The 25,263-nt window shown below is 33.4% G+C and overlaps 1 protein-coding gene across 1 annotated transcript; it reads left to right on the top strand.

Annotated features, from left to right (window-relative positions):
- Window positions 1-1,548: 1,548 nt before the first annotated feature.
- Window positions 1,549-24,987, top strand: LOC126887256 (uncharacterized). The gene is made up of 3 exons (XM_050654674.1): window positions 1,549-1,819; window positions 13,722-13,968; window positions 24,488-24,987. The coding sequence occupies exons 1-3, from the start codon at window positions 1,561-1,563 to the stop codon at window positions 24,894-24,896; spliced, it is 915 nt and encodes a 304-aa protein (XP_050510631.1). The 5' UTR covers window positions 1,549-1,560; the 3' UTR covers window positions 24,897-24,987.
- The last annotated feature ends 276 nt before the right edge of the window (window positions 24,988-25,263 follow it).

The following is a 25,263-nucleotide window of genomic DNA, read 5'->3' as shown; positions in this document are numbered from 1 at the left end:
GCATTCATTTCCACGCCACCATTGAGGTAAAATGCAAGACGGGTTTTTTTCCTATACTCAGAATCTAATAATTGGCGAACATCAATATTTCCAATATCTGAGAGTTGCAATTCATTTTTTAAATGAATTTGGGAAGATCCGTGTTTTTTAATTTTTGTTGATAAATGAGATAAATCCCGAACGCCCATTTTTGTCCACTCTGAAGAAATAGTTTCATTCTTTGAAAATACTAAACATCGAAAACAAAACAAAGAATGTAGTTATTGTTCAACTTTAAAACATCGGAAAAGAAGTGTAAGGCAGAATTTACAAAACAGTCATCAGACCAATAATGACATACGCGGCAGAAACACGACCTGATACAGAAAGGACAAAAAGAATGCTAGAAACAGCAGAGATGAAAACATTGAGAAAAATCGATGGTAAGACGCTGTGGGATAGAGCTAGAAGTGCAGATATACGAAGGAGATGCAAGGCGGATAACATTAATAACTGGGTGAAAAGCAGAAGAGTAGAATGGAACGACCACATAAGCCGAATGACAGCAAATAGAGTAGTAAGGACGGCGAGAGACGGTTCCCCAATAGGAAGACGATCAGTGGGAAGACCACGAAAAAGATGGAATGACAACTTACTGGAGGCACATTGAAAAACAGACAGAGTAATGTCTATATAAAAAGAAGAAGAAGAAGAACAAGAAGAACTTTAAAGCAACATTTAAACTTTTTGTTTTTTATAACACATTCTTGTACCTGTCTCCGGCCGAAGTTGACCATTCGTTTTTATAAGAAGTCGATTTTCAAAACTATTTGTATTTTCTTTTATAAATTCCACTGAATAAGGCTCTATCATAAAACTATTAATATTGTATTTAAGATTTAACCGTATTTAACTAAAAATCCCTCAACAGAAAATTCCAAACTGTGAACCTAAACGCTGCACTGGTCTCTGTGTGCAGTGCACAAATCCTCACTGTTTAAAGATAGGCGAAATGCTTTTTCACCGATTTTAAGATTTCTCTTTCTAACACAGGGGTAAGTTAGTACTGGCTGGTTCAATTTGAATTCTGCACCAGAGCATAGTATCTGTACTTTGCTACGTGCATCCAGCGGCGCAGAGCAAGTAAATATGATTAATAAATAAAGTTAAATTTTAATGATTCTATGAGATTAAAAAAATATTTTAATAATATTACAATATTTTTATGAGATTTAAAACAATTGCATTTTAATGAACTTTTAAGGGGTGTTCACTGCACAAGTGAACCAATGGAGAAACCGCCCCTGCTGCATATTGTGGAGTCCCTTTCGTCTGCTTTATTTATCGTCTGCTTGCTGTATAAATTGTTTAAAGCACAGATCGAGGTTGTAACCAGAGGTTGCTTAAATAGACAGTTTGTTTTTTTTTGTTCAGAGTAGATCTTATAGCCTCTCTGAAGATGCCTGAGAGACCGAAAAGTACGTAAGAGGATGATGGTCGATTCTGAACAAAAAGGAAAAATAATCTGTCTTTCATAACTAAATTTGTTATTAAATTATTTTCAGATATAGTCATATTGTTATGATGATACCGAAACCTCAGAGAATACCGTTTTGGAAAAACAATATCTTGGTGTACCAATTACCAGTGTGGATCTGTATATACACCATTATTCCAGTATTATCTGTCATAGTTTTTAGATATGCCCATTTCAGAAAAAATACAGATAAAAAGAATTTTGGATCGTCTGTGGGCAATAATATTTTCTTTGTTCTTGGACTTAGCCTAAACGTATCGGCAAATAAGATACCGAAATCTTGGAACTTGAGAGTTTTACTCGGTAGGTACAAGAAAAGAAATAAATAACTTTTTCAAAGTTACAATGAAGTAAATCTTCTTGTGTATGATAGTATATTTTAATATATTTTCATTAAAATTTTAAAAATGATCCAAATGGAATATAAATATCTTCAAAACGTTCACGGTCCAGTCGAACCATCATCAGGGAAACATCTTGAAAATAGTTGAAACTAACCATATATTTTGTTGTAAAAACCTTTAAATTATTTGTATTAAAATATAAAAATGTGATGACTATAGTTGCACAAGTTTGACTTGAATGTTTGAACTTGACTTGAGTTTGACTTAATTTCAAGTCAAACTCAAGTCAATCCTTCTGACAAATATTTCAAGTCAAGTCAAACTGGTCAATCGTATAGGTTTGAAAATTCAAACTATTTGTCAAACTAGTTTGAAAGAGTTTGAAAAATAATTTATTTAGTAGATATACTTTTTTGTCGAGTTAGACATGTTAGTTGCCAATTAAGATAAGAAAATTAATTTTAGTGCCACATAAAAGTCATAAAAGTCAAAATTTTCAATTTGTTTTAATTTAAAACTTTTAAATGTAGATATTTATCTTTTTCGAATCCTGAGAAAACTAATAAGTATTTTTAAAAAATTTAAACGCAGAATGAAAGATTGCGTTAAATTAACGAGGGCCGAAAGTCTCTTAGAATAAATAAAAAGGTTCTTTTGAATGAAATATTTGCAATTAATAATAACACTAAATTTTCCTTTTTATGTTCACTCCCGTAACTTATTAAAATAAACATTATAGAAGTTTTCAGGGATGTTCGTCCCTCAGAAATAATGTAATCTTTCATGATGCGTTTAATTTTTTTTATATTCTTATTAGTTTTCTCAGGATTTAAAAAAGTTAATACATTTAAAACACATTGAACATTTTGATAAGCGACATGTTACGCCTATGCCCTTAAGGGTTACAATAAAATAAGACTATTTGGTTTTTCAATGGACAGCTCAAAATAAAATGATTTGGAATTTTTATGACTTTCTTGTATTAAAATAGCATTTATTTATCTTATGGCCAGTTTGAAAAAACATGTGGTGCCAAGCTGCTAGTTCACTCGAAAGTATGTACCACAATACAAAAGTTAGTATTGCTGTATATTCCTTGGTATTTCTTTAAAATTCAAAACTAACCATAGGGTTATTAGACCTGGATCCCGCGTACCAAAAAAAGTTGATTAATTGCAAGCTAAAAATTTGTTAATAGCTTAACGGTGTCTAGTCGGACAAACTTTGATGTACGGGAACACTGGAACAGGGGAAGTTTTAATTGTGGAACAGTTTAAAAATTTTGAACGTCAGATTACGAAAACGTACCATGTATTTTGTCGGCCAGAACATCCAATTGATTTGTTACCCTTTCATTAAACTCTCATACAAAAATCAGACTGCTAATTACTAACCAACATGATTCCTGTCATTTGACATGTTCGTCGTGTTCCACTAATTAAAATGCCCAGTTTGTGATAAACACCAGTCTGATTTTTGCATGAGAGTTTAATGAAATGGTAACAAATTAATTGAAAGTTCTGTCCGACAAAATACATGGAACGTTTACGTAGTCTGACGTTCCAAATTTTTAACCTTTTCTACAATTAAAACTTCTTCTGTTCCAGTGTTCCCATACATCAAAGTTTGTCTGACTAGACACTGTTAAGCTTTTAACAAATTTTCAGCTTGCTATTAATAAACTTTTTTTGGTACGCGGGATCCAGGTCTATATGGTTTTATATCTACAATTTAAATTTTTTTCGGATACAGGCTACAAAAATGTTTGATTTAAATTTTAAAAAAATTAATGTATAAATATGCATTAAGCTTTCTTACTAATTATCCTAACTGGCGCGTTTATTGGGTTTTATTTGTCTGAACAAATAAAGGCGTAGGCGGTCTCATTTAAAACTGAAAATAAACACGTTGCGTAATATTCAAACTTTTCAAACTGTTTGAAGATGTTTGAATTCAAGTCAAACCTAAAGATATCGACATCAAGTCAAGTCAAACTTTTTTTATACAAAAAGTTTGATTTTCAAGTCAAGATAGTTTGTTGAGTAAAATCAAACTAGTTTGACTTGATGCATCTCTAGTGATGACACGAGGTTGATGATAAAGAATATCACTTTAAAAGGTTGTTCTTTTTCTTTTTGTGCAGCCATTACACTGTCTGTTTTTTTAATGTGTCTCCAATAAGTTGTCGTTCCATCGTTATCGTGGTCTTACCACTGATCGTCTTCGTATTGGGGAACCGTCTCTCGTCGTCCTTACGATTAGTTGTCATTCTGCGTATGTAGTCATTCCATTCTACTCTTCTGTTTCTTACTTAGATATTAATGTTATCCACCTTGCATCTCCGTCGTATATCTGTACTTCTAGCTCTGTCCCATAGTGTGTTACCGTCGATTTGTCGAAGCGTTTTCATCTCCGCTGTTTCGAGTAATCTTTTTGTCCTCTCTGAGTCAGGTCGTGTTTCTGCCGCATATGTCATTATTAGTCTGATGACTGTTTTGTAAATTCTGCCTTTCATTTCGTTGCCTCTATATTCTTTCATTCAGACAACCTGCGACTCTATTTGCTCTGTTCGCTTGATCTTCATCTAATTATTTCTATACTAACTTTTTATCAAGATGCAGTAGAAATAAACAAACCAAGACACGTTAAATGCAACTAGGAGCACTCCCGAATCATAATTTACAATGTATAAACTTTGGAAATCATGATTTGGGATTTACAATGTATAAGGTAGGTTCGCCAAATAAAGCACAGTTCCTAATAAAGCTCGCTCGCCCTTATTCCTCAGGATGGACAAATAATGGCAGTATGCTGCAATTTACAGACGCAGTAGAGCCATCTGGGTGCAAATTGTTACACTAAGTTGAGCAGCGACGCAAACTGTCGCTTTTATATGATCATTCGTTTACAGTGGTCAATGGGTAAATATCCAATCTAATATTGAGGTTAGTATGCTTTTGTAATTTAATACGATTATGAGTGCGATTTTTTATATTCTGCATGACATTTGTGTACTTATTAGTTGTACTTTCATAGTACCTGAATTACCTTATGTTTATTAAAACGTAAATAATGGTAATGTCTAAAAAACATTGATCACCTACAGTATTCCTAATAAGGCCCGGGTGGGCCTTATTAAGACTACGGGTGGGCCTTGTTAAGACCACTACAATAACACGTTTTATAAGTTTTTAACTTTGTTTCAGAAAGAATACTAAAAAGCTTAAGATGCCTAGAGATTTATGGACTGAAGAACAAATGGCTTTGGCCTTGCAAGCAGTTAAAAATGGGATATCAGTAAGAACAGCCGCCAAAGAATTTAATATTGCCCGTCGAACACTTAGGAATCATTTGCTTAGTGGAAAAGCGGAAAAGAAACTTGGGCGCCCTTCATGTTTAACCCCCCAACAAGAATCTGAGTTGTGTGGAAGAATTTTTAGGCTAGCTGACGTTGGAATGCCTCTGACATCAACAGTGATAAGACGTTCTGTCCATGAATATTGCCAAAGAAATGGCATATCTGCACCTTTTATCGATAAAAACTTAGCTGGTCAAAAATGGCTCAAACTTTTTTTAAATCGACATCCCGAAGTAGTTAAAAGAAAATCCCAATTCATGAATCCAGCTAGAGCCGCCAAATTAAACAGATTCATATTCAATGACTATTTTGAAAAGCTACGCGAAGTTATAATGAAGCTTGATATCCTGCAAAGCTCTCAACACATTTTTAATATTGATGAGAAAGGTCGCCGCCTAAACCTTCATAAATCACAACAGGTATATGCTCGTAAAGGTGTCAAACGAGTTCATTTGATTTCGCAAGAGCACGCTGAGAATGTGTCAATCGTCGGTTGTGGAAATGCTATAGGACAAGTAATTCCACTTATGATCTTGTTCAAAGGAAAAAGAAAGAAGAATAAATGGTATGACAATCTTCCTGCTGGAACAGTTATTTAAATGACCGAGAAAGGAAGTATGACTAAGCCAGTTTTCATTAAGTGGGTACAACATTTTGCTAAGTACAAGCCAATAGGAAGAGTACTGCTTATTTTTGATGGAGTATCGTCCCATTTGGATGCAGGTATTTTTGATGAAGCCGAGTCCCATGAAATTACGCTATTTTGCCTGCCAAGTAATTGCACACATGAACTGCAACCTATGGACAAGGCGGTATTTAAAGCTGTTCTGAAGCTATTTTCTTGTGGCATTTTTACAATTTTAACTATTTATAATGGGAAATAAGCCACAATATTATTAAAAAATGATTTTTATTAACGTTTCGACGCCCAAATCGGGTGCCGTTGTCAAAATACAAAATACTACTAACATAAACAAAAATGTTGTTGCTTAGTAAAAAAATTCTTCTAATAATTTATTTAATTTGACTCATTTATATCGGCAATTCAGATACATAATATGATACATTTTAAAGTAGAATACTTTAAAATGATATTGCCAATATTTATGAGTTGCATTCCTGGGACGACTTTACTGAAAGATAGTTCATTCGATTACATGAAATCAACCCCAACTCAAGAATATCCGTCACAAAAAAATCATAGCATGTGATCTGTCTTTAAAAAGACAACCACATGCAATGGTGACATTAAAATTCTCGCGTTAGAGATCTCATAGTAAATCACGAGGGAAAACCAGGAAAAAAACCTCGTGATACTATCCCGACATCGTAAGTATTTGGTCTTACATTTAATTTACTCTCAAAATTAATACCAAATTCTGACTTTACTATAATTTTGTTTAAATTATAAATAATATCAATAATACATGGATATATAAGTAATACTAAAATATAAAATATGTACTAACTTGACTATTGACTTACTAATTGTGGTATTTTCTTTCTATTGACTTCCTCTTTCAGTATGGGTATCCACATCCTACTGCATTCCACCGAGGAATTTGCGACACAATTGTTTTCGTTTAGCATAATTAGAGCCGCTTCTTTGATTTTTCTCTTTTTACTATCTGTATTTAAAGCCTTCGAATCTTACTGGGACGACGAAGTTATCACCTACTGGACAAATAAACCAGATCGAACGATCAATAAATTTTCGTTTGGCACAATTTTCTCAAAAGTATGGCCAAAAGCAACTGCAGCATCAAATGTTATTTCAGGTTTTCGTGCTACGGGAATATACCCGTATGATCCGAGTGTCATTCCTGACATAGGTTTTTGCCCATCAGAAATAACAGAAAATAAATTAGACTCAGAAGATTCTGCTATTCCATCAGCTTCGACTTCCGCAACGAATAATCCTATTGGCAGCTCCACTCCAGACAGAAAAAAGAAAATAAAAGCTCTAAAGGAGAAAAATACGCAAGATAGCTCTGAGAGTTCTGACGGTTCTGACAATGAATTTTCAGTACATGACAGCTCAGAAGAAGAAAACGAAATGTCAGTAAGTTTCAACGCAATGTTAATAACACCAGAATTGGAAACTGGAATACGCAAAGGTGCTAGAAAGAAATCCCTGAACTATCAAGCACAGGAAGTCACAAAATCATTGTTTGACGAAGCTGGTTTAAATGACCCTAAAAACCAATCAAGAAAAGGAAAAAACTTGGCAAACGGAAAAATAGTCAAAAAACAACTAAAAAAAAGGAGAAGAGAAAAATAAACCTCAAAAAACAAAGAAGAACGAAAAGATAGTTGGTATTGTTTCGTCTGCAATGAGGATGACGTTAAGGATATGAGACTTTGTGACAGCTGCAAACGATATATTCATGAAGAGTGTGTACGACTTTCACCAGATGATAAAGACTTAGTTTTCATATGTCCAGACTGTTTGCAATAATTATTTTAAGTACCTATTATTTTTTACAAAATAAATGTCCTACATGTCACCTTTGTTTAATTTGATTAATGTATAGTTGCACCAATAGACCTTAAGCTTAAGACGTGGAACGTCAATGCGACATAAGCTGAACTGGGCTAAACTGGAGCTGAAGATCTGTTGGTGCAACCAGGCATAATTGTCACATTTAAAAAGTGGGCCTTATTAAGAACATGATGTTCCTAATTAGGCCCAGAAGCAACCATTTTTTAAAGACTAAAAAGTAACAACTCATAAAACATTTGACAAAATTTAACAATCTCATATTAAATTTAAATATGTGATTTATCTTCTCTGTGGTTTTCAGATTTATGTCGTGATTTTATTTATCAAAAAACAACTAACAAACATTAAGTGGGCCTTATTTGGTCAAATTACCTTATATATTATAGTCAAAGCCCGAATTTCAAGCACTCCTAGGTTTGACTAGGCAATCCTCAGGTCTGACTGACGGTCTTAGTCAAAGCCCGAAATAAATTACAGTTTCGTCCTTTGACTAGTCAAACCTAGAAGAGACTAAGTTGGTCAGGCAAAGGTCGAAATTTCATTTTATGAAATCGGGGTTTGACTAGTCAAACCCCGATCAGCTCTTAAAATGTCGTAATTGTTAGATTAGGTTTAATAAAACGTCATTTTTTGATTTTAATGTTTATTATTTTTATATTGTCGTAATAAAAATAAAAAAAATAGTGTTTATTCTCACATGTTGAGGCATTATGACATTTAGAGTTGCACAATACGTTAGACCTTTTACACATACGTAATTTGAAAGAGCATTTCTTATTGCATTAGAATTTTATAAATTTTTGTCCTCCAAATTTAGAATCTTTAGTACTAATTTCTCTTAGAGACAGAGACAGCTTAACGTCTGGAACATCTTCGAAATTAGGAAATTTCTCTTTGCATTCTCTTATTTGATTTCTTGAAAAAAGTCTGTTTATTGTTCCGTATTTCGGACCAACTCTATATAAACCGTCAATTGCTTTATCTTGTATGTTACTCAAAATATTTCGAGCATCCTCTTTGGCTCTATCAAAGCTGAGGATAGGTATTGTTACAATTTTTCCGAATGAAATTGGAGGACATTTTTTTTTCACTTAATTATTTCATAGCATTATCCTGGGCATGAAGACTTTCAATCGCACTTCCTTTATTTATTTTAATCTTTTCTGTCTATGCACAACGCATGCTCGAACGCGTGCCAAGGAGATGCTCGAAATATTTTGGGTATCATACATCATATAAGATTAAACAATAATTGACGGTTTATATAGAGTTGGTACGAAATACGGAACAATAAATACACTTTTTTCAAGAAATCAAATAAGAAAATGCAAAGAGAATTTTCCTAATTTCGAAGATGTTCCAGACGTTAAGCTGTCTCTAAAACAAATTAGTACAAAAGATTCTAAATTTGGAGGACAAGGATTTATAAAATACCACTGCAATAAGAAGTGCTCTTCAAAACTATGTAAGTGTAAAAAAGGTCTTACGTATTGTGCAACTCTAAGGGCCGGTTGTTCGAACGCTAATCAACAATGATCATTATCAAATAATTAATTACTGTAAATGTCAATTGTTAAAACATAATTAATTACAATTCTGAGACTATAATCAATTAATATAACAATAATTATTAACATAATTAATAATAAATCTCATAATTGTAATTAATTATGTTTTCAGCAACCCAAACAAAGTTGACATTGACAGTCTTGGTCACAGTAATTAAATATTTAATAATGATCATTGTTGATTAGCGTTCGAACAACCGGCCCTAAATGCAATAATGCCTCAACATGCGAGAATAAACACAATTTTTTTTATTTTAATTACGACAATATAAGAATAATAAACATTACAATTAAAAAATGACGTTCTATTAAACCTAATCCAACAAATTACGACATTTAAATAGCTGATTGGGGTTTGACTAGTTAAACCCCGATTTCACAAAATTAAATTTCGACCTTTGCCTGACCAACTTAGTCTCTCCTAGGTTTGACTAGTCAAAGGCCGAAACTGTAATTTATTTCGGACTTTGACTAAGACCGTCAGTCAGTCCTGAGGATTGCCTAGTCAAACCTCATAACATATACACTGTAGGCTGAAATAAAGGAGTACATTTTTTAGTTGAAAATAACTTTTTTGTTTTTTGGGCGATTTAATTTACTTTTGCAGGGCTAATAGCCTAACATGTCTTCCATATGACTGCAAATTTGGAAGGAAAAATAACGTACAGGGTCGTACTTAGAAAAAAATTATGTAACGGTTCATTTGAGCTCGTTGCAAATGAAAACTGTCTTAGATAAAATTGAACTGATATACTTTTTTGGTAGGTTAACTATCCAGAACACTTCAGTAAAAAGGAAATTTTTCAAAATTATCGGATTCACACTTTATCATTTTTTTATTAAATTAGGAAAATATAACATTTTCACAAATAACACATTTATGAAAGCAGTTTAATTATTTTAAAACTTAGACTAAAATATTATGAATGTGGCCACCATTACTGTTTACCACTTCTTGAAGTCGTCTGCGCCATAAATTGATAGCCCCATTTACTACACCCTGTTCAAAATTGTTCCAAACAAACTGCATTCTTTCTTTGAGCGGTTCGATGGTTTCAAATTGTTGTCCATCATACAAATTTTGTTCGAAAATTCTCCAAATAGAATAGTCAACCGGATTTAATTCTGGGCTGTTAGGTGGCCACATCTCTGGCTCAATATAGTCCGGGCAATTTTCATTCAAGAATATCCTTGTATTGTGGGAAGTGTGCGAAGGAGCACCATCCTGCTGGAAAGTGTAATCATCACATACTTCTTCAATTTCAGGTAATAGGTGCTGCAAGATTTGTTCTTGATATGTTTCTGAATTAAGTTTTACCCCGGCATCAACAAAAATCAGACGAGATTTTCCCAACATGGATACTGCAACAGAGACCATTACACCTTTTGAGAAATGACTTTTTTCAATTAAAAGATGCTCTAGTAGAATTTCTCTCTTAAATTGTACGTCAGAATACACCCTATTATTTTGGGTATTTTTAGGAGGCCGTAAATAAAACATTTTTTCATCTAAAAACCATATTTTTCTAATGTTTCACGAGAGCGGAATCTTCTTAGTAGCAAATTACATCTTTCCAGTCGTTTTTCTCTTACATTGGCAGTAAGTCTTTGACAGTAAACTTTTTTGAATACTTTAAGATGGCAATTCTCTTTAATGATTTTTTGAACTGATGTGCGGGAAATCCTAGTTTCTTCTGAGATTTTCTTTGTTCCAACAGATTGGCCAGGTTGCATATTTCTTAAAACAACCCTTACTCTAGCAATATTTTCTTCAGTTCTTGAGGTTCGCTTCCTTACTCTTCCACTTTTATGTTCAATAGACCCATGAGTTTCCCTTAGATGTCTTAAGAACTTTTCTATCGTTCCAATAAGCCAATTGTTGTCAGGAAATGCATTTACAATTTTTCTTGCACTATAATTATATTTTTCACGGTAATATTTAATTAATATTCTGTCCTCTTTGCTTAAAAGTGGCATTATGAACTGGCCAATTTACTTATTTAACTATAAATGTCAAAAAAAACTCCATGGCAATCTAAGCAGTCATGGCTTACTAAGTAAAATTGGCATATTTGAGCGTTTGAGAAATTCTTAAGACATTTAACAAAAATGACTGCTATAATGAGGCAAAAACGAAGGAAAAGGTGTAATTTAGTGTTAAGAGGGTTTCGTTCTGGTAAACATATTAGAAAAGTACTCGAATAAGATTTCCCAATTTACGAAAAAATGATATTTTACAAATTCGGGATTTTTTAAAATTCTATGGCGAATGCGCATTCTGAACATTTAGTCCTGTCGCCAGGGGGGGTACAACGGCCTCGTTAATTCAGATGGACTTACCCAAGTTTTTTTTATGTATTTTGACCCGTAGAACACGAATTTTTTGGGTAACAGTTGATCCGGATGTCGATAAGATTGTTATAGACCAAGAACTTGAGGAATCAAATAACAGCGATTTTTGGCAAAACAAAACAATATTTTGTATTTTTTGGGTCATTTTAAGCAAAAAATATTTCTACAAGTTTTTTAGTAGGATGCACAGTTTTCGAGATAAACGCGGTTGAACTTTCAAAAAATCGAAAAACTGCAATTTTTAAACCCGAATAACTTTTGATTAAAAAATAAAATAGCAATTCTGCTTAGCGCCTTTGAAAGTTCAAGTCAAATTATGTCGGTTTTGATTATTTGCATTGCTAAAAATTTATTGTGTTATTGTTAAACAAAGCTACAAACAACTAGTGCGTGAGTGATGTTTCTATGATTTCTCATTTAAAATCGAACGAGTAGGTAGAATAGGTACTAGTGCAATCAAGACTATTTCTACGTTACATGCGTTAAAACGCATGTAAAAGCACGGGAAACCCTACGTGTTTATAGCTTTGTTAAACAATAAAAAAATAAATTTTTACCAATGCAAATAATCAAAACCGATATAATTTGACTTAAACTTTCAAATGCGGTAAGCAGACTTGCTATTTTATTTTTTAATCAAAAGTTATTCGGGTTCAAAAATTGCAATTTTTCGATTTTTTTAAAGTTCAACCGCGTTTATCTCGAAAACTGTGCATCATACGAAAAAACTTGTAGAAATATTTTTTACTTAAAATGGCCCAAAAAATACAAAATATTGTTTTGTTTTGCCAAAAATCGCTGTTATTTGACTCCTCAAGTTCTTGGTCTATAACAATCTTATCGACATCCGGATCAACTGTTACCCAAAAAATTCGTGTTCTACGGGTCAAAATACATAAAAAAAACTTGAGTAAGTCCATCTGAATTAACGAGGCCGTTGTACCCCCCCTGGCGACAGGACTAATTATTTAAATCAAAAAATGATATTTTGCGAAACCGGTAATTTTGAAAAACTGTATATTTACTGAAGCGTTCTGGATAGTTAACCTAACAAAAGAGCATATCAGTTCAATTTTAGCTACGACAGGTTTTATTTGCAACGAGCTCAGATGCACCGTTACATAAATTTTTTTAAGTCCGACCTTGTACGTTATTTTTGTTTCCAAATTTGCAATCATGTTGAGGACATGTTAGGCTGTCAGCCCTGCAAAAAGAAATTAAATCGCCCAAATAACAAAAAAGTTATTTTCAACTAAAAAATGTACATCTTTATTTCGGCCCACAGTGTACATTGTAAATTATGATTTGGGAGTGCTCCTAGTTGCATTTAACGTGTCTTGGTTTGTTTATTTCTACTGCATCTTGATTGTAAATTTAGTATAGAGGTGCCTCTCTTCAGTATAACAAATGGATTACGTCCTTTAATTTGACCCAGTCAAATACCTTCTTAAGGTCCACGAAACATAAATATGCCGGTTTATTGTATTTTAGTGACTTTATAGGTGTGGCATTATAATTTTCTTTCCCCTAAAACTTTTGGTCTTCTCTGTATTAAGGGACATTATCTTTTGGTTGTTGATATCATTAACTGGCATGTGTTTAGTTGGAAAAATATGTAAAACTTATGCCCGATAGCCACATTCTTTCTAGTATATAGACAGTTTTATTGCCTAGACGACGTCTCATTTCCTTTTGCCCCTACAATTACAAATGTCTCGGTGCAATTAGGTAGGTTAAGTTAAAAGTGCATGAAATTATTAGCGTAATATAACCGCAGCTTTATTTATTTTTTTAAGAACCCCTTTGGAAGGTTTATAATATTACTCTACGAATATTAACTAGTCTGGCTAAGGGTGTAAATAATCACACATCCTTATTTCATTCTATTCTAAGTTCGACCAACAAGCCGAGATGGTACACGACGTTAAATTATAAGTTTTTAGTAGGTAGTGAAAAAACCCACAAACTGCCATAAGTTTGAACTTTTATGCAATTCGATCATAATAAGGTAATTAGGTCCATGTAATAAAATTAGTATAAATTTCTCTGGAATTTTACTAAATATATTTGTCTTTTTTAGGTTTCTATCTGTTTTTCTGCTTATTGGAACTGACATACCGACAGACTAAAATCACAAGCTTTTCGACAATATCTTTACATGAAAAACGAGTTAGAAATATAGAAGATCTTATAGATTCCGATATTCCAGTCAAAAGTTTTAGAAGCAGTGCAATGGTTCTTCCCGACAACAGTCCATTGTTGTCAAAAATCGAATATTTACCTGATGAACCTTACGAAAATTTAACTCTCAGAGCTGCTGAAGAAAGGTTTGTAACTATCACCATCATCAATGGTGTTACAGCCCTATAAAAGAACCTCGACCTTCCCAAGTCTATTAAGCCAATCGGTTCTATCTATTGCCAACTGTTGCCAGTTTGCTGCGCCTATTTTTCTCCCATCCTCATCTACACCATCCTTCCATCTGAGTATTGACGTACCCCTATTTCTACTTCTCACAAGTTGTGACATAAGAATTCTTTTAGAATGGTTGTTCTGCTGTGATCTTGTTCGATGTCCTGCCCATCTTAGTCTTCCTATTTTTATAAGAGATACTACGTGCTTACCACCAACTATATGTTTATATCTGTGGTATATCTCGTAGTTGTACGTCCTCCTCCATATACCATTTTCACAGATGCCACCGAGTATTTCTCTCAGGATCCTTCGTTCAAATATAAGCAGAAGGTTTTCATCTGCCTTGGAGATGGTCCATGTCTCCGATTCATATGTCAACACTAGTTGTGTAACGGTTTTGTATATGGTTAATTCTGTTTTTTTGGTTTAAGTTTTTGATTCTCATATGTCTATTTGTTTGCTAGGATTATCCTTCGCTTTATTTCTTCCGTCATGACGTTCTCCTTGGTGATCAGGGAGCCTAAGAATGTGAATGTGTCCATAACTTCAAAGGTAGTGTTATCAATCGTGAATTGGTGACCGATGTTTCTGGCTCTATTATTGGGTGCTAATGCCATCATCTTAGTTTTCTCCTCATTTACTTGCAGGCCCATATTTTTTAGACATTTGAGAAGGTGGTATTCATTTCTTCTAACTTGCGTGTTGTGCGGGCAACTAGGTCCACATCATCTGCATATGCCAAAATTTTTGGATGGTTTATTAAAAATATTTCCTCTGTTGTCTATTCGGGCATCTCTGACCGCCTTTTTCAGAGCTATGTTTAAAAAGACAGAGACATGCCAGCGCATCTCCCTGTCGCAGCCTAACATGAGTTTTAAACTCCTGTGATTGTTCTCCCTTTATTTCGACTGCAAACAACTTTAAACATTGTAGCCTTAACCAATCTTATCAGTTTATCGGGGATGTGGAATTCTTCCATGGCTTCATACAATTTATTTCTTGGTATCATATGCCGATTTAAAATCTACGAAAAGATGGTATGTGTCAATATTGAGTTCATTGGTTTTTTCCAGTATTTGTCTCAGCAGGATGATCTGGTCTGTTGTTGATCAAACAGGCCTAAAAGCACTTTGATATTCACCAAGAAGCTCCTCTGAATATGCACTTAGGCTACCTATTAAAATACTCGAAAATATTTTGTATGCTGCATTAAGGAGGGTTATTCCCCTATAGTTTCTACATTCCAATTGATCACCCTTTTCATGTAGCGGGCAAACGATTTCAATACACCACTCTTCCGGGATTTATTATTGGGATTCCCTCATTCCAGGCTCTCAGTATTATTTTGTGATGAGCGCACTAATAACCAGCAAAATAGCACAAAAGATGGAAAACATAAATTGCGAAATAAAAAGAGATGAAACTAGTGGAGATGGAAATGATCGTTATAAACGTATAAATTAACATTACATTACATAGTTTCCCACCTTGTCATATGTACAACGACGTATCAGAGGAGTATGACAACTGTCACTGTGACAGTAGAATTTTATAAAATACTCCTCTCACAGACGTCTAAAGGTGGGAAACTATGTAATGTAATGTTAATTTATATGTTTATAACGATCATTTCCACCTCCACTAGTTTCATCTCTTTTTGTTTCGCAATGTATTATGTTTTTCATCTTTTGTGCTATTTTGCCGGTTATTAGCGCGCTCATCACTGTATTTGACTAGTCAGCGTTGCACCGCCATATTTAATAATAGACCGGGAGGTAGTTTCAAATCTAACCGGAGCATTTTAGCATGGCTGTTTTCTTTTTATTTAGTGCGCACCTACATTGGATCCGTTTTTCTCCGATCAGATCAGATCAGATCCGATCCGATCCGACAGGCGGCACCTACATTGGATCCGTATTTCTCCGATCAGATCAGATCCGATCAGACCGGTTTTCCAGCGAGGGAGCCTACATTGGTTCAGTAATCTTCCGACCACCGACCACCGACAATGACGAAGATGTGCTATTAATTTGTTGTCTGTTGTTGGAAAACAACGTTCTTAAAAGACGTAGAAAAAAACGTAGATGGATGCATACATTTAATAAACACAGATCTTTAGGAGAATTTAATATAAACAAAAATCTACGTAACTATCCTGATACATTTAAAATCCTATTTCCCATTTTTTCGTCACAAGAATGTAAAATAATTCATGAGAAAAGAAAAAATATATTGATTTATTACAAACTAGTATCCATCCCAATAAAACTATTTACCTATTATTAGATGCACAGAATAGGGTGTTTCCTATTCTGTGCGAGAGGTATAAATGTAAATAAAGAGATTTTGTAACCATTATATTCAAGACAACATTATAAATTATCTATCTTGTAGAGATACATTATTACAAAATTAAATATTAAGATTTGGAAACTATTTATTCTTGATTTATTTCATGAAATAGTTAAAACAAAAAATTCAATTAATTATATGCAAAGACCGGAATGAAACCAAACACTTCTCGATGAGAATAGGAGAAGCTACTCCCGACGTCGGCCGATATCGGATCTGATCTGATCTGATCTGATCTGATCTGATCTGATCTTATCAGATCGGATCGGAGAAAAACGGATCCAATGTAGGCACTCCCATTTAATACTATGCTATGGGTTTATTTTTTATTTCGACGTCGGATCTGATCTGATCCGAGAATAACGGATCCAATGTAGGCACCCTCATTTAATACTATGGGTTTATTTTTTATTCCGACGTCGGATCTGATCTGATCTGATCTGATCGGAGAAAAACAGATCCAATGTAGGTGCAGCCTTAGTTAGGTGTTCCAAGACATATTAACAAATGATGTGTCAGCTGGCCCAAAACCGGGGATTTTAGGCAAGAAAAGGTAAAATGTGAAACTTGATAGAAAAACGCTACAACTTATATTAGTATGGTATAACTAGACCTAAACCCAGACATAAAAAAAAACACCAAATTGTTCTATATCGTCCACATATTATTCAGTAAAAAGTCACACCATTTTGAGCGTCGGGTTTGGGGGAGGCGGAGGAGAGAAGTCGGCAAATTAGTAGTTTTTTTATGTTTTTCGTCAATATTTCTAAACCTAAGCGGTTTAACGTGAACAAGATTCTATACAAAAATGTTCTACATTAAATTTAAAACGAAAATTTTACTATTGTAAAAATATTCATGCGATATTGTCCATAAAAAGTTCAGATTAGATTTCTCCGTGCCACAGATTTATATGGCCTAGGCCTGTAGAAGCCTCTTGGTGAGGTTGACGTTCCTTGAAGGGCTTATCAGTAACATACCACCGGCCAATAAAATAGCAAATTATATTTAGGAAACAAAATCCTATTAAAAAATTAGTTTCTTCCGTAATAATGTTATAATTATTTGTCCAAACAGTGTAAAAAATATGGAAAACCTCCACTCTACACTCTCCGTAACTCCGGAACCGTCGATTTTAGAACAATTATGCATAGGATCTTTTTCGTTTAAAATTTAGTGAAGAACATTTTTATATAGAATATTTTTCACGCTAAACCTCTTAGGTTTAGAAATATTGACGAAAAATCTAAAAAACTACTAATTTATCGACTTTCCCCTCCCCACCACCTCAACCCGACGCTCAAAATAGTGCAACTTTTTACTGGACAATATGTAGACTATACAGAACAATTTGGTGTTGGACGAAAACTTTAATTTGGGATGACGGGGTTAGGCCTTTTTTGGACCAATAGGGAACTTACAAAAATTTTTAAATATTAAAATGATATTAAAAATCATAAGGTAACATGATCTTAAAACGCTTGCATGCGAAAAAAAACAAATATTTTTAACCCGTACGCTAATTACGACGTTTTGAAAATGCTATAAAATTCAAATATCGTAGGAGGCTCTTGAACGTCCTTCTATTGGTTCGACGTCACCGGCCACGGTGAACCGGCGGAAACAACGCGATTAAGGTAGGTATCACGGGTATATTACATTTTAATCGTCTTTAATGAAAAATTCCTAGGTATTATTTATGTTCATCTTATATATTGTAATAAGTAGTTCCCCAATCAGCTTAGTTTTAAACTGAAATTGATAAAGTTGAGTGCTACCTTGTAAAGAGTTTAAAACTCATAATATGACGGACGAGGGTTTTTCAAAAGGTCAATCTGACTAACTTATCTACCGTTGATGTCTTCATCGTGGCAACTTTTATAAAAAGTAGTAAAAGCTATAAAAGCTATTCTATTGGAGAAATGCGAGGTGTCAAGGCAAATAAGTAAGAGTTATTAATAAGCATGTTTAAACCGTTTATAACAATAGTTTGGTACCATTATATTATAGTACTTATACGGTTTACCCCGTGGGTTTGATCTACCTACCTCTAATCGAAGGATTTCGTATATCCTGGAAAAAATTACGGTGTAATTTGCATTATAATAAAGATTATATTTTATTGTAATGTTTATTAGTACCTAATGGAGCCTTTCATTATTGTGTTCAAAGCCTTCTGAGAAAAGATTATGGTGATTAGCAGCAACAAAATCCTTCTTTACAAAGTTACTAATACGCATAAATAAGAAGAATCATTATTGTAATTTTACAAGGTAATATCTTTATCATCTCAGCTTATACTTACACCGCATCCCTCGGTAGACCGCAAGCTATAGTAGAAACCCGACTGTAGACCGCATACTATAGTAGCACCAATACGTTTTAGTTACTCTTACTTTTATTACTAAAAGTTTTGTTTATTTTTAAGTTACTTGTTTCTTCTTTGTTCTTCAACACAAGAAACGAACAAAGTAATTTCATAAAAAAGAACTTTTTGATACATGTCAACAGAGATAAAATGTTAATATTTTGCCTGTCACAGAAAAAATCATTTTTGCCACAGAGTAAAACAAGATATTTCAACTATATTATTTATCTATGGGCAAACTGCATTAAATGCAATGGCCCACCCCGAACGGACAAACGATATGAGTGGCCTGTGACGTCAGAGCACAGATCTCGCTTTTGAAGTTGTTTAAAACGGAAATTTTAGGCGCGGAACTTTGATTAGATGTTGTACGTACACTATTCATTGTTAAGACGTAATATTTTGAATATAACATTTTAAAACATAAATTAACAATTTTATGCAAAAAAAATTTTTAGTCCAAGTTCCCTATTATAATATAGTAAATACCTCCGTAACTTTGGAACCGTTCTTTTTAAAAGGATTATGCATCGGACCTTTTTTGTTTAAAATTGAATGTAGAACATTTTTTTATATAACATTTTTTTTTATTAAAGAAAATTACCGCATCCACCAACAGGTTATTAGCGGCATTACTTGATAAACAAAGGTTAACAATTATTTTTAACAAGTAAAAAAAATAACTAGATTTGATACAAAATATTGATAGAAATTAGATAGTTGAGTAAGTCTTTTACTGGACAGTTTTCTCCTAATAAAGCTAGTAGAGTGTTTGGTAGATTGTTCATTGAACGTTCACGTTGATATTTTGGACACTCGATTAACAGATGGGTGACGGTAAGAGGCGTAGCACATAGGTCACACATGGGACGTTCACTGGCCGAGAGTAAATATGAGTGTGTAATCTTGGTGTGCCCTATAGTAGGCGCGTTAGAACCGCTTGAATAAACCTCGAACTAATACTTGTTTTCCACTGTCGTGTATCTGGTTTTACCGATTTTAGTTTAGATTGCGATAGAAACCATTCGCGTTGCCACTGACCGATCACTTTTTGTTTAAAAAACGTTTTGAGGTCTTTAGATACACACTCGCGCACTAATTCGGACATCGCACTTGTTGCTGCATTACGAGAACTTCTGTCTGCCTCTTCATTGCCGATAATCCCTATATGTGATGGGATCCATATAAATTTCGGAGTTGTGTTGTTCTCTTGGGCAATTTGTAGCTCAATTTTTATTAGTTTCTCTAAAGGACTTTCAGGATACAGATGCTGGATTGCGAGAAGAGAGCTGAGCGAGTCGGTGAGAAACAGAGGCTTTGAAATATTTGAAAGGTTTGCATGTTTTAGGGCGCGATACAAAGCAAATAGTTCAGCGGTGAAAACGCTTGAACTAGGCGGTAGTTTAAATTGAAAAGTAGACGTTGGAGTTACAAATGCCTTCACTGGACTTAGAGACATCGGTGAAGATGTTTGTGCAGTTTAGGTAGTCTCGTTCAAGAATCTCGTTCAGTTTCTTTTTTATAAGTAAGGTGTTAGTATATTTTTTGGAGAGCTTTAGTAAAGAGGTGTTGCAATTTGGGATGTCTATTAACCATGGAGTTGGATATTGGATGTTACAGTGAAACACGTCTGGAATTGTTGCATCGAGTTTATTTAAAATTGATCTTATTCGCATGTAATAAGGTTTTCCGGTACGAGGTCTATTGGAGAAAAAGTCGTGATTATTTTTGGAAAAGGTATTTTCATATAGTGGATGATCCTTATTGGCAGCTACGGAAGAAGCATGTGAAAGTGTTAAAATTGTCCGCCTATACTGCAATGATGGTTCTCCAGTTTCGGAATATATGCTTTCTATTGGTGAAGTGTGAAAAGCTCCGAGAACGATCCGAAGTGCGGCATTGTGGATTATATATCTAGTGGTTTTAAGGTAGTCTTAGTTGTGGAGGCATAAACAATTGAACCGTAATCGATTTTGGATCTAATTTGTATATAACATTGTTTAGGCTAAACCGCATAGTTTCAGAAATATTGACGAAAAACTTAAAAAAAAAACTCATAATTTACCGACTTCTCCCCCACCTACCCCCCAAACCCGACGCTCAAAATGGTGTGACTTTTTAGTGAAAACAATATGTGGACCATATAGAACAATTTGGTGTTGAAGGATAACTTTCACTTTGGATGTCTGGGTTGTGCAGTTTTTTGGATCAACTGTGTCATACTATATGTCAAATATTGATCTCCGTGACTTACGTGTATAATAGCCAAGAATACCTAGCTACTGGCTTTCACCCATATGACTCGGGTTCAATTCCTGGCCTTGAAATTTTTACCTTGAAATAATACCACGTTTTTATTATTTATACGACACAATATAAAAAGTCTGTATTCTTATAGAATCGTAAACTATGCATTTGATCATAATATGATAATATCATAATATTATTATTGACCTCCTTAATAAAAAAAGTTGTACATAAGCCCCTGAAGCTTCCAGAGTTAGTACGACCAATCTAAGTAAACAAGGGGGTTGCCTGCGACGTTCTTTTTTATTTTTTTGGACCCTAATTTTTCACTTTTCTATCACCAACCCCTTATTAATAAAATATTTCCTTGTTCTTTATAATATATAAAAATGAACGTTTGTCTGTATGCCCCTTATCGAATCGTAAACTATGCATTTTGATAATATTATAAATATGATGACCTCAAGCAAAGTTGTTGTACATGAACCCGGGAAGGTTTCTGAGTTAATATGACCAATCTAAGTAATCATTTTATGCAGATACCACAAAAATAATATTGTTCATTAGAAAAAAGTGTACGCAATATTTTTGAGTATTTTTTAGGTATTTGACTTTTAAACATTATTTTTTAGTTCTAATGCGGAACGAAGTTTGGCGAGTCAGCTAGTTAATAATTAAAAAAATATTCTTTAACTATGTAGTTTGGAAAATATTAAAAAGTATAAATCATTAATTTATGAATTTTAGATTTTAAGAAAAAAGCGTCAGCTATGTATTATGATCAAATTCAAAGTTTACGATTCTATAAAAGACATACAGACTTTTTTTATATTGTGTCGTATAAATAATAAAAACATGGTAATATCAAAAAATAATTATTTTTCAAATCAAAATGTCAATTTTAAAAACAAAAAAAATTCAAGGCCAGGAATTGAACCCGAGTCATCTGGGTGAAAGCGAGTAGCTAATTAGGTTAACACGTAAGTCACGGAGATAAATATTTGACATATAAGTTGTAGCGTTTTCCATCAAGTTTCACATTTTACCTTTTCTTGCCTAAAATCCCCGGTTTTGGTCCAGCTGACACATCATTTATTATTAATAAGCTTTGGAATAGCTCTAACTAAATAAAAAGAAAATAGCCATGCTAAAATGCTCCGGTTAAACTTGACACTACCTCCCGGGCTGCATCTAAACATTCCGTATATGTATTTGGAACCTAGGAGTTTTCTATGGGTTCGTTGCAGCACGCGGTCATATTTTAACCAATAGGCGGCGAGGTCCCAAACGCATATACGGAATGTTATTCGGTTCCAAATTCATATACGGAATGTTAAATATTCGTACACCGAAAAAGATAAGTTTTTATTAGAGTCTGTTAAAAGGAGATTAATTTAAAATACTTGTTACTGTATTATTAAATAAAAATAAAACAATTATAGTATTTGGAATGTTATTTGGTGCGAAATTCATATACGGTATGTTAAATATTCGTAGAACAAAAAGACCATTTTTATTAAAGCCAGTTAAAATGTGACTGGTTTTTAATAGTATATTATACAACGAGCAATTAATGATGGTCATTATGAAGCGAGTATAAGGGATACGAAACGAGCCGCCTAGCGGCGAGTTTCGTATAGAGTACGAGCTTCATAATGATAATTAAATGCAAGTTGTATACACGATTTTTTCTATGACCGTTCACAAAAAAAATATATTCAACTTTATTAATTTTGTAACGCAAACAAATTAAGTAGTTTGTCAGTCTGACAGTTTGTTTACATATTGAGAACTGTCAAAGCGTATATATTTGACTCGCCATTGGTTACTGCGCGTGTGCCACCTTTATCGCGAATGTCATATCGCGATTCTATTGGTTAAAAATCTGTATCATATTGAAAATTTGTATCATAATGAAGTTCATTATGATACAGGTAGTGACATCATAATTGATATATTATAGTATGAGAATAGAAAAATTATTGTTAATGTATTATTAAAGATCCATAAGGAAAAAGGTTTTCTGTAGTTGGCTGTATACCATATAATACAAAAAAACGAATAAAGTCCTTTATGAAAGGTCTATATTTAAAATTGCTAAAAAGGGCTACATCACAGAACTAGTTTTCGATTGGTTGACCAATCATCATCAGTGCTTTCCTAAAATAAATATAACCTTATAAAATGGTGCAAAGGTTTTAAAATTTTGAATACGGTTAAAAAAAGTTGTACATTATACTCACGTGATCTTACATGCTAACCACCAAAATATTTGTAATTATGTAATATATGTAAATAAAATTTGTAATATTATATTTTGGTGGTTAGCATGGTAAGGACACGTGAGTAGGTATAACCTACGACTTTTTTTAAACGTAGTCAAAATTTTAAAACCTTTGCATTATTTTATCAGGTTATATTCATTTTTGGAAAGCACTGATGATGACTGGTCAATCAATCTAAAACTAGTTCTGTGATGTAGACCTTTTTAGGGATTTTAAATATAGACTTTTTATAAAGGACTTTATTCGTTTTTTTGTATTATATGGTATACAGCCAACTACAGGAAAACCTTTTTCCTTGTGGATCTTTAATACCTAATACATTAACAATAATTTTTCTATTCTCATACTATAATATATCAATTATGATGTCACTACCTGTATCATAATGAACTTCATTATGATACATATTTTCATTAGGATACAGATCTTTAACCAATAGAATCGTGATATGATATTCGCGATAAAGGTGGCATACGCGCAGTAACCAATGGCGAATCAAATACATACTCTTTGACACTTCTCAATATGTAAACAAACTGTCAGACTGACAAACTACTTAATTTGTTTGCGTTACAGAATTAATAAATTTGAATATATTTTTTTGTGAATGATCATAGAAAAAATCGTGTAAACAACTTGCATTTAATTATCATTATGAAGCTCGTACTCAATACGAAACTCGCCGCTAGGCGGCTTGTTTGGTATCCCTTATACTCTTTCATAATGACCATCATTAAATGCTCGTTGCATAATATACTATTAAAAACCAGTCTCATTTTAATTGGCTTTAATAAAAGTCGTCTTTTTGTTCTACGAATATTCAACATACCGTATATGAATTTCGCACCAAATAACATTCCAAATACTATAATTGTTTTATTTTTATTTAATAATACAGTAACAAGTATTTTAAAATTAATCTCCTTTTAACAGACTCTACTAAAAACTTATCTTTTTCGGTGTACGAATATTTAACATTCCGTATATGAATTTGGAACCGAATAACATTTCGTATATGCGTTTGGGACTTCGCCGCCTATTGGTTAAAATATGACCGCGTGCTGCAACGAACCAATAAAAAACTCCTAGGTTCCAAATACATATACGGAATGTTTAGATGCTCCCGGGCTATAAGTTCAGCGAATATACCATCATTTATGGAGATTTATTATTTTTTAGGTTTGCAACTATATGGGGTGAGATTGGATTCGTCGCTCATCCCTTTCTGTATGAAGTAATGGATTACTTTAATCTTTACATGTACCAGATAGGTTTTTATATGCCGGAAACTCATATTTTCTACGAACATTTTGACTTATCGATGCGGAAGGTTATACAACGTGGTTTTCTGGAAATGCTGTATGGAAAATACAAACATTTTTTCATGCTCAAATACAGACATGCTTATCCAAGTAAAGATTTGAGTGTCAAAAAAGACTTAAAAAGTTGTATGTTCATGTTTATTGTTTTGTTTGCTGGATATTGTGTTTCACTGCTAGTATTTGGAATAGAACTACTTATGGCAAAAAGATGGAACACACTCACAAAAAATAGATGGTTTTGTAAATGGTTTTGGAAGAAAAAGTAAAACGTTTTTACTGTCAAGAGCTGGAAACAAGAAATGCACAACCTATTAGAATTTTTTGTGTTTGCATGTTTAATTTGAATAGATATTTAAAAAAAAATTGCAAATTCTGTTTGGAAATAAAAGCACAGCTAAATTGAATTTTTTTTTATTTTTCTAGTTTTAACTGATTTGTTCTATTAGTCCATTCTTTCACGGTTTTTGCTCTAAATTTTAAAGAACCGTTTGGATTGACATGAAATTTGGCATGCGTATAGCTTACATGTCAAAGAAAAAAGTGATAATGTGCCGATGTGTGCTTTTGCCCTGGGGGTGACTTTCACCCCCTCTTTGGGGTGAAAAAATATATATCCAAAGTAAGTCCGGAAAT

Source organism: Diabrotica virgifera, chromosome 6 (assembly GCF_917563875.1).
Source record: "Diabrotica virgifera virgifera chromosome 6, PGI_DIABVI_V3a".
NCBI lineage: Eukaryota > Metazoa > Arthropoda > Insecta > Coleoptera > Chrysomelidae > Diabrotica > Diabrotica virgifera.
This window is presented reverse-complemented; position numbering and strand designations above follow the sequence as displayed.

Bases quoted from the DNA above. Each gene is read 5' to 3' on its own strand.
- LOC126887256 (XM_050654674.1), top strand. From the start codon at position 1,561: ATGATGATACCGAAACCTCAGAGAATACCGTTTTGGAAAAACAATATC. The intron at 1,820-13,721 runs GTAGGTACAAGA...TGTCTTTTTTAG, and splicing joins GAACTTGAGAGTTTTACTCG to GTTTCTATCTGTTTTTCTGC. The intron at 13,969-24,487 runs GTTTGTAACTAT...ATTATTTTTTAG, and splicing joins CTCAGAGCTGCTGAAGAAAG to GTTTGCAACTATATGGGGTG.